Source organism: Tachypleus tridentatus, chromosome 8 (assembly GCF_004210375.1).
Source record: "Tachypleus tridentatus isolate NWPU-2018 chromosome 8, ASM421037v1, whole genome shotgun sequence".
NCBI classification, from domain to species: Eukaryota; Metazoa; Arthropoda; class Merostomata; order Xiphosura; family Limulidae; genus Tachypleus; species Tachypleus tridentatus.
This window is the reverse complement of record NC_134832.1, coordinates 153,828,517-153,840,263: the sequence shown is the minus strand read 5'-3', so window position 1 is coordinate 153,840,263 and position 11,747 is coordinate 153,828,517. Positions and strand designations below refer to the sequence as shown.

Genomic DNA, 11,747 nt, shown 5'->3' with positions numbered 1-11,747 from the left:
GTGAAAATGAACTACTAATAACAGTTAAAACATAATTAAAACAACCATACATATCTATAAATATTACTCTCAAACTGCCATGAAGTGTTGAAAATGAACTACTAACAGGTGAAAACATATATAAAACAACCATACATATCTATAAGTATTACTCTCAAACTGCCATGTGAGAAGTGTTGAAAATGAACTACTAATAACAGTTAAAACATAATTAAAACAACCATACATATCTATAAATATTACTCTCAAACTGCCATGTGAAGTGTTGAAAATGAACTACTAATAACAGTTAAAACATAAATACATATCTATAAATATTACTCTCAAACTGCCATGTGAGAAGTGTTGAAAATGAACTACTAATAACAGGTGAAAACATAAATTAAAACAACCACACATATCTATAAATAATATTACTCTCTCTCTGCCATACCAGAAGTGTTGAAAATGAACTACTAATAACAGGTGAAAACATAATTAAAACAACCATACATATCTATAAATATTACTCTCAAACTGCCATGCAGAAGTGTTGAAAATGAACTACTAATAACAGTTAAAACATTATTAAAACAACCATACATATCTATAAATATTACTCAAACTGCCAATGCGAGAAGTGTTGAAAATGAACTACTAATAACAGTTAAAACATAATTAAAAAACAACCATACATATCGATAATATTACTCTCAAACATGTGAGAAGTGTTGAAAATGAACTACTAATAACAAGTAAAACATAATTAAAACAACCACACATATCTATAAATATTACTCTCAAACTGCCACGGAGAAGTGTTGAAAATGAACTACTAATAACAGTTAAAACATAATTAACACAACCATACATATCTATAAGTATTACTCTCAAACTGCCACGGAGAAGTGTTGAAAATGAACTACTAATAACAGTGAAAACATAATTAAAACAACCATACATATCTATAAGTATTACTCAAACTGCCATGTGAGAAGTGTTGAAAATGAACTACTAATAACAGTTACAACATAATTAAAACAACCATAAAGCATATCTCTATAAATATTACTCTCAAACTGCCACATGAGAAGTGTTGAAAATGAACTACTAATAACAGTTAAAACATTTTTAAAATAACCATACATATCTATAAGTATTACTCAAACTGCCACATGAGAAGTGTTGAAAATGAACTACTAATTACACTTAAAACATAATTAAAACAACCACACATATCTATAAGTATTACCTCAAACTGCCAATGAGAGAAGTGTTGAAAATGAACTACTAATAACAGTGAAAACATAATTAAAACAACCATACATATCTATAAGTATTACTCTCAAACTGCCAATGTGAGAAGTGTTGAAAATGAACTACTAATAACAGGTAAAACATAATTAAAACAACCATACATATCTATAAATATTACTCTCAAACTGCCATTGAGAAGTGTTGAAAATGAACTACTAATAACAGTTAAAACATTAATTAAAACAACCATACATATCTATAAATATTACTCTCAAACTGCCACGTGAGAAGTGTTGAAAATGAACTACTAATAACAGTTAAAACATTATTAAAACAACCAACATATCTATAAATATTACTCTCAAACTGCCATGTGAGAACTGTTGAAAATGAACTACTAATAACAGTGTAAAACATTATTAAAACAACCATACATATCTATAAATATTACTCTCAAACTGCCACGCGGAGAAGTGTTGAAAATGAACTCACTAATAACAGTGAAAACATAATTAAAACAACCATACATATCTATAAGTATTACTCTCAAACTGCCATGTGAGAAGTGTTGAAAATGAACTACTAATAACAGTTAAAACATTATTAAAACAACCATACATATCTAAAGTATTACTCTCAAACTGCCATGTGAGAAGTGTTGAAAATGAACTACTAATAACAGTTAAAACATAATTAAAACAACCATACATATCTATAAATATTACTCTCAAACTGCCATGTGAGAAGTGTTGAAAATAAACTGCTGATAACGGTTAAAACATAATTAAAACAATCACACATATCTATAAATATTATTCCTCAAACTGCCATGTTGAAGGTGACAAAATGACAAGTAATCTTTGCTTACTGAAAACATCCAAGTTTCAACAAAGAATAATGCAGCACAAATTACAAAAAAAGTGTTGAATAATTTACACAAAAGAATGAAATTACTGATAAGATGGTTATTTGGTGGATTACAAGGGCATATACTCAGATCAACAGGTGTTATGGACACTTAAATTAAAAAACCACAATTACTGACATCAAATTTCCAATTTGTGACTTAATAGCTATATTATTTGTTTATCTGATCTGAGCAATAAAGCTTAGATAATATACATTAGTTATTTTACACTTTATAGAATAAAATACTGACTCTCAAGTACATGTTTTAGATATTACTAAAACCATACTAATAATAAAAATTCAATATCCACAGAGGCAAACAAACATTTTTTTCTATGTATAAATATTCTTACCGTGTGATTGTTTATATAAACATCCTCTTCATACCTTGATTGAATTGTCCTCTTTTTACCACCCTTTATTACTCTTGACCACGCCTGGAATATTCCACATACTCCTCCTATAGTTTATTTAATAAAAGCATTTACAGAAGGTGCAAAATACAGTGTAGCAATATGTCTGTTTTAAGACTAACCAAGTCATCAACTGAAAGTACAAAATAAAGTGCAGAAACAGAACTGTGTTTGTTGTTAGACTGACTGCTGTTACAAGTTAATCAACAGGATTTATATTAAATACTATACAACAACAGAACTGTGTTTGTTGTTAGACTGATCAAGCTTTTACAAGTTAATCAACAGGATGTACACAATACTGTACAACAAAACTGTGATTGATTTGAGGCTAACCAAGACATCACAAGTTAATCAACAGGATGTACACAATACTCTACAACAACAGTAGAACTGTACTGATGTCAGGCTAACCAAGACATCACAAGTTAATCAACAGGATGTACACAATACTGTACAACAACAGAACTGTGATTGATGTAAGGCTAACCAAGACATCACAAGTTGATCAACAGGATGTACACAATACTGTACAACAACAGAACTGTGACTGATGTAAGACTAACCAAGACACGTACACAATACTGTACAACAACAGAACTGTGATTGATGTAAGACTAACCAAGACATCACAAGTTGATCAACAGGATGTACACAATACTGTACAACAACAAAACTGTGATTGATGTGAGGCTAACCAAGACATCACAAGTTAATCAACAGGATGTACACAATACTAAAAACAACAACAGAACTGTGATTGATGTGGAGGCTAACCAAGACATCACAAGTTAATCAACAGGATGTACACAATACTGTACAACAACAGAACTGTGACTGATGTAAGACTAACCAAGACATCACAAGTTAATCAACAGGATGTACACAATACTGTACAACAACAGAACTGTGATTGATGTAAGACTAACCAAGACATCACAAGTTAATCAACAGGATGTACACAATACTGTACAACAACAGAACTGTGATTGATGTAAGGCTAACCAAGACATCACAAGTTGATCAACAGGATGTACACAATACTGTACAACAACAGAACTGTGATTGATGTAAGGCTAACCAAGACATCACAAGTTGATCAACAGGATGTACACAATACTGTACAACAACAAAACTGTGACTGATGTAAGAGGCAGGAACCAAGACATCACAAGTTAATCAACAGGATGTACACAATACTGTACAACAACAGAACTGTGACTGATGTAAGGCTAACCAAGACATCACAAGTTAATCAACAGGATGTACACAATACTGTACAACAACAGAAACTGTGACTGATGTAAGATGTAAAACCAAGACATGTACACAATACTGTACAAACAACAGAACTGTGATTGATGTAAGGCTAACCAAGACATCACAAGTTGATCAACAGGATGTACACAATACTGTACATCAACAAACTGTGATTGATGTGGAGGCTAACCAAGACATCACAACAGTTAATCAACAGGATGTACACAATACTGTACAACAACAGAACTGTGACTGATGTGAGGCTAACCTAGATATTACATGTTAATCAACAAGATGTATACAATACTGTACAACAGAACTGCGACTGATGTAAGACTAACCAAGACATCACAAGTTAATCAACATGATGTACACAATACTGTACAACAACAGAACTGTGATTGATGTGATTGAGGCTAACCAAGACATCAACAAGTTAATCAACAGGATGTACACAATACTGTACAACAACAAAACTGTGATTGATGTGAGGCTGAGACAACCAAGACATCACAAGTTAATCAACAGGATGTACACAATACTGTACAACAACAGAACTGTGATTGATGTGATTGAGTAGCTAACCAAGACATCACAAGTTAACTGTACAACAACAAACTGTGATTGATGTAACCAAGACACACAATACTGTACACAATACACAAAAACAGAACTGTGACTGATGAGGTAAACCAAGACACTAACCAAGACATCACAAGTTAATCAACAGGATGTACACAATACTGTACAACAAGACAACAGAACTGTGACTGATGTAAGACTAACCAAGACATCACAAGTTAATCAACAGGATGTACACAATACTGTACAACAACAGAACTGTGACTGATGTAAGACTAACCAAGACATCACAAGTTAATCAACAGGATGTACACAATACTGTACAACAACAGAACTGTGACAATACATCAAAGTTAATCAACAACAGAACTGTGACTGATGATAAGACTAACCAAGACATCACAAGTTGATCAAGATGTAACTGTACAACAACAAAACTGTGACTGATGAGGTAGCCAAGACATCACAAGTTAATCAACAGGATGTACACAATACTGTACAACAACAGAACTGTGATTGATGTAAGGCTAACCAAGACATCACAAGTTGATCAACAGGATGTACACAATACTGTACAACAACAAAACTGTGACTGATGTGAGGCTAACCAAGACATCACAAGTTGATCAACAGGATGTACACAATACTGTACAACAACAAAACTGTGACTGATGTGAGAAGCTAGCCAAGACATCACAAGTTAATCAACAGGATGTACACAATACTGTACAACAGAACTGTGACTGATGTAAGACTAACCAAGACATCACAAGTTAATCAACAGGATGTACACAATACTGTACAACAGAACTGCGACTGATGTAAGGCTAACCACGATACACATGTTAATTAACAGGATGTACAGAATACTGTCCAACAACAGAAATTTGTTTTAAGTAAGGCTGACACTTTCTTGTTCATTAAAGATGCTGAAAGTCTAAGTTTTGTGGTGTTTTGTTCTTGTAACCTTAGCTAATATTTTTTATTCTTTTTCTTAGATATATGTACAACTATTCTTATCTCTTAAGAACAACAGAAATGATGAGTTAAAAATCAAAGACCACATTACAGAACAATCTGAACTACTTCATTTACTGTTTCTGTTTACCTACATGAAAGCAGGGGCTGAAACATAACACAAGTACAAGGTTTCTGACCTATCAATATTGTACTTTTCCAGTCATAAGTCCATTGGATCTGTCAAAATTATTACACCTATTTCATCATAATCAGTAGGTTCTCTCTCAGTGTTACCTCTATTTTCTTAGACTTTAGTCTAATTTATGATATTTACATTAATGTGTTCATGAAAAACATGTAAACAATTACAACTCCACACTGACACAACACTGATGTGGATTCAACTGTGGCCATGAGTTTATTTAGGTGTGTGAATAATGATTATGTACAACTGTGGCCATGAGTTTATTTAGGTGTGTGAATAATGATTATGTACAACTGTGGCCATAAGTTTATTTAGGTGTGTGAATAATGATTATGTACAACTGTGGCCATGAGATTATTTAGGTGTGTGAATAATGATTATGTACAACTGTGGCCATGAGTTTATTTAGGTGTGTGGTATAATGATGGTTATGTACAACTGTGGCCATGAGTTTATTTTGGTGTGTGGTATAATGATTATGTACAACTGTGCCATGAGATTATTTAGGTGTGTGGTATAATGATTATGTACAACTGTAATGGCCATGAGTTTATTTAGGTGTGTGGTATAATGATTATGTACAACTGTGGCCATGAGTTTATTTAGGTATGTGGTATAATGATTATGTACAACTGTGGCCATGAGTTTATTTAGTGTGTGAATAAGGATTATGTACAACTGTGGCCATGAGTTTATTTAGGTCTGTGGTATAACGATTATGTACAACTGTGGCCATGAGATTATTTAGGTATGTGGTATAATGATTATGTACAACTGTGGCCATGAGTTTATTTTAGGTGTGTGAATAAGGATTATGCACAACTGTGGCATGAGTTTATTTAGGTCTGTGGTATAACGATTATGTACAACTGTGGCCATGAGATTATTTAGGTATGTGGTATAATGATTATGTACAACTGTGGCCATGAGTTTATTTAGGTATGTGGTATAATGATTATGTACAACTGTGGCCATGAGTTTATTTAGGTGTGTGAATAATGATTATGTACAACTGTAGCCAAGTGAGTTTATTTAGGTGTGTGAATAATGATTACAGTACAACTGTGGCCATGAGAGTTTATTTAGGTGTGTGGCATAATGATTATGTACAACTGTGGCCATGAGTTTATTTAGGTGTGTGGTATAATGATTATGTACAACTGTGGCCATGAGTTTATTTATGTATGTAGTATAATGATTATCTACAACTGTGGCCATGAGTTTATTTAGGTGTGTGAATAATGATTATGTACAACTGTGGCCATGAGTTTATTTAGGTGTGTGGTATAATGATTATGTACAACTGTGGCCATGAGTTTATTTGGTGTGTAAACAATGATTATGTACAACTGTGGCCATGAGTTTATTTGGGTGTGTACAATGTACTACTGTGGCCATGAGTTTATTTAGAGGTGTGTGTATAATGATTATGTACAACTGTGGCCATGAGTTTATTTAGGTGTGTGTGGTATAATGATTATGTACAACTGTGGCCATGAGTTTATTTAGGTGTGTGGTATAATGATTATGTACAACTGTGGCCATGAGTTTATTTAGGTATGTGGTATAACGATTATGTACAGCTGTGGCCATGAGTTTATTTATGTATGTGGTATAACGATTATGTACAACTGTGGCCATGAGTTTATTTAGGTGTGTGAATAATGATTATGTACAACTGTGGCCATGAGTTTATTTAGGTGTGAGAATAATGATTATGTACAACTGTGGCCATGAGTTTATTTAGGTGTGAGAATAATGATTATGTACAACTGTGGCCATGAGTTTATTTAGGTGTGTGGTATAATGATTATGTACAACTGTGGCCATGAGTTTATTTATGTATGTGGTATAATGATTATCTACAACTGTGGCCATGAGTTTATTTAGGTGTGTGAATAATGATTATGCGTACAACTGTGGCCTGAGTAGGGTGTGGTATAATGATTATGCACAATAACTGCCATGAGTTTATTTAGGTGTGTGGTATAATGATTATGTACAACTGTGCCATGAGTTTATTTTAGGTGTGTAAATAATGATTATGTACAACTGTGGCCATGAGTTTATTTTAGGTAAGTGGGTATAATGATTATAAACAACTGTGCCATGAGTTTATTTAGGTGTTTGGTATAATGATTATGCACAACAACCGCCATGAGTTTATTTAGGTGTGTGGTATAATGATTATGTACAACTGTAGCCATGAGTTTATTTTAGGTGTGTGGTATAATGATTATGCATGTACAACTGTGGCCATGAGTTTATTTTAGGTATGTGGTATAACGATTATGTACAACCTGTGGCCATGAGTTCATTATGTATGTGGTATAATGATTATGTTACAACTGTGGCCATGAGTTTATTTAGGTGTGAATAGTGAATAATGATTATGCCATTTTACAACTGTGGTACTTGGAAACATGAGTTTATTTAGGTGTATTGGAATAATGATTATGTACAACTGTGGCCATGAGTTTATTTAGAGTGTGTGGTATAATGATTATGTCAACTACTGTGGTACATGAGTTTATTTAGGTGTGTGAATAATGATTATGTACAACTGTGGCCATGAGATTATTTAGGTATGTTGGTATGCTATGATTATGTACAGCCGTGGCCATGAGTTTATTTATGTATGTGGTATAATGATTATCTACAACTGTGGCCATGAGTTTATTTAGGTGTGTGAATAATGATTATGTACAACTGTGGCCATGAGTTTATTTAGGTGTGTGGTATAATGATTATGTACAACTGTGGCCATGAGTTTATTTAGGTGTGTGGTAACGATTATGATGGCCATGAGTTTATTTATGTGTGTATAACAACTGTACAACTGTGGCCATGAGTTTATTTAGGTGTGTGAATAATGATTATGTACAACTGTGGCCATGAGTTTATTTAGGTGTGTGAATAATGATTATGTACAACTGTGGCCATGAGTTTATTTAGGTATGTGGTATAATGATTATGTACAACTGTGGCCATGAGTTTATTTAGGTGTGTGAATAATGATTATGTACAACTGTGGCCATGAGTTTATTTAGGTGTGAGAATAATGATTATGTACAACTGTGGCCATGAGTTTATTTAGGTGTGTGGTATAATGATTATGTACAACTGTGGCCATGAGTTTATTTAGGTGTGTGGTATAATGATTATGTACAACTGTAGCCATGAGTTTATTTAGGTGTGTGGTATAATGATTATGTACAACTGTGGCCATGAGTTTATTTAGGTATGTGGTATAATGATTATGTACAACTGTGGCCATGAGTTTATTTAGGTGTGTGGTATAATGATTATGTACAACTGTGGCCATGAGTTTATTTAGGTATGTGGTATAACGATTATGTACAAGCTGTGGCCATGAGTTTATTTATGTGTGTGGTATAATGATTATGTACAACTGTGGCCATGAGTTTATTTAGGTGTGTGAATAATGATTATGTACAACTGTGGCCATGAGTTTATTTAGGTGTGGTATAATGATTATGTACAACTGTGGCCATGAGCCATGAGTTTATTTATGTACAACTGTGGCCATGAGTGTGTGGTATAATGATTATGTACAACTGTGGCCATGAGTTTATTTAGGTGTGTGAGAATAATGATTATGTACAACTGTGGCCATGAGTTTATTTAGGTGTGTGAATAATGATTATGTACAACTGTGGCCATGAGTTTATTTAGGTTATGTGGTATAATGATTATGTACAACTGTGGCCATGAGTTTATTTATGTATGTGGTGAATAATGATTATGTACAACTGTGGCCATGAGTTCGTTTAGGTATGTAATAGTGAGAGTTGAATGATTGTACTACAGGTTATGTAACAAGGAAAGTCCACTTATTTAACTACATGTTATATAATATTGAAAGTCAATCAATTACACTATAGGTTAAGTAACAGTGAAAGTTGACTGATTTCACTAATAGGTTCATTTAAGTATGAATTATTCCATATTATTCCTTTTGTTAATTTTAATGTGTGTAGTACTTTTTTAAAAAGAACTGTTTTAAAGAATAAATGCAAATTATTGTGAAACACTGATATTTCCCACAACAGTTTATGAATTTATTTTCTTTGTATTACAGTCACAAATATATACAATGTGTGTGCTATTTGCACTTTATCCAGTACAGAAAATTGAACACTGGACTTTAGCAATGTAAATGCATACAGGTTATGCTAAACCAACTGTGGGCCACAAGAAATGTATATTTAATATGCTTGTATATTGAGTAATACAAGCACAAATACAGGATAACAGTGGAAAATCTGATACTTATGTCAACTACATATGAAAACAAAAGTCAAAGTAGAAATATATTAAAGGTTCCTGTGGCAGCTATCTCAAAAATAAGTTCAATATCTTTTACCAACTGTAAAACATCTGATGAAACACTTGAAGGAGTCATTCTAAGGGTTTTCTTGATTTGTCAGTTTTGTTTATGTGGTGCATAAAAGATTTACAAATGCAAATGGACATGCAATTTAATATTTTAGTGTATTCTGACCTTCGATCAAAACGTGACCTACGAGAAGCTATTATCAGTTTTAACAAAAAACCCAAGATCGTTGTAACGTAAATGCCTGTAGAAAACATACGTACTATTTTAAGACAGCACGGTCTGTCAAATATTTATAAGTTTCAGAAAAGCTTCTGAATACTTTAGCTCTAACTGAACTAGCTGGTCATAACACTTTCTTCAGTTCTGTATTAAGACTGTTGTTTTTACTGAGTTAAGACAACAAATTAGAAAATAATTCCATTTCAATATTTATCATTAACAAAACTTATGTGCAACACAAATTCAATGGACTTTTACGAGAAATATTTCTCCTTTCACAATTTTTAAAGTAAATTACTAGTGAGAAAAATTGCAAAACTTACACTCTGAGCAAAGACGAGCTCCTTAGGTGGTGCACAAAGATGTTGTGCTCCTCCATACTTATCTAATATGGTACCTTTCTGTTTATCTTTCAATTCTTCTTTCTTCAATTCATACTCCTTGTTGAGCAGAGCCGTCTTTGTGGGTTCAGCTTGCAGATGAATGTCAATACCCTTTTCATACCCTTGCCATGCAAACACTGTTGTAGGGAAAGTTATGTTCTTTTATAAGATCTCTTGAAGAAAACAGTAACTATAATAACCTTAAGAAACAAATTCAAGTTAAGTTTATGAACCCTGTGTGCACAGGTGAAGTTCACAACCTTTAACACAGAGCCATTCAACATTTATCTGTTGTTAGAGTTACTAACTATTCATTTTACTCTTCACTGCTTATTCTGTGATAGTTCACAGTAGAGTATGCAGTATTATGTAATAGTGTTAGGACAAGAGAATATTTGGTTATTATTTATATTTTATGGAGCTCATTTTTCCATACCATAACAAAATGTAAGTTCCAACACTATGGTGATGTTTCACTGATTGCAGTTGACAACTGAATGAGCCAGGGTGAGAATACATATCATTCTCAAAAATGTCCATATAATTTTGCAAATAACATATCATAAGAGTTTCTGAATGAAGATATGGATCAAATTTAGGGTCTGAAATAACTCTCATGGTATCCAATGCAGTGCCTTAACTATATAGAAAGAAGCTAGCATATGATATCAGTATATGTTAGAATAAATCAATTTAATAGCTTTCCACAAATAAACCTTGATAAAAACGGTGATAAAATTTAATATTAAGGTTTATTGTCATGCCATGGCCCAAAACACAAAAATATCAGTAGAGCAGAGAGTTAACATACAAGGTTTACGTGATGCTGGATGGATTCTACAACAAATTGCTGCAGGCTTGAAATGCTCCAGAAACATTGTCAAGCGCACCCTTGATCATGGAACAGAGAAAGGTAAATTTGAAAACAGGAAAGGAAGAGGCAGAACACCTAAAGTCAGTGACTCTTATGCTATGTATCTGCAGCCTTCAGGACAGAAAGAAAGCTGACACTGATCTCAAGCATGTGATAAACAACCATGTACCAAATGATATAAAAGTGTCCAGATCTACATAATCAAGATGACTTAACAAGAATGGAATATTTGGTTCTGCAGCAGTTAAAAAATGTTAATCTCCAAATATTGTTAAGAGACTGAAATCTGCTAAAAAATACGAAAACTAGACTGTTGATGAATGGAGTAGTGTGTTATGGACAGATG

At 33.0% G+C, this 11,747-nt stretch overlaps 1 protein-coding gene across 1 annotated transcript in view; it reads right to left on the bottom strand.

Annotated features, from left to right (window-relative positions):
• Positions 1 to 2,498: 2,498 nt before the first annotated feature.
• LOC143223778 (pre-mRNA-splicing factor SLU7-like) overlaps positions 2,499 to 11,747 on the bottom strand; it is a 50,512-nt gene continuing 41,263 nt past the window's right edge. Inside the window, exons 10-11 of the mRNA XM_076452198.1 lie at positions 10,468 to 10,664; positions 2,499 to 2,605 (exon numbers count right to left, since the gene is read on the bottom strand). Coding sequence (XP_076308313.1) covers positions 2,567 to 2,605; positions 10,468 to 10,664 — 236 coding nt within the window. The 3' untranslated portion in view covers positions 2,499 to 2,566. The remainder of the gene's footprint in view (positions 2,606 to 10,467; positions 10,665 to 11,747) is intronic.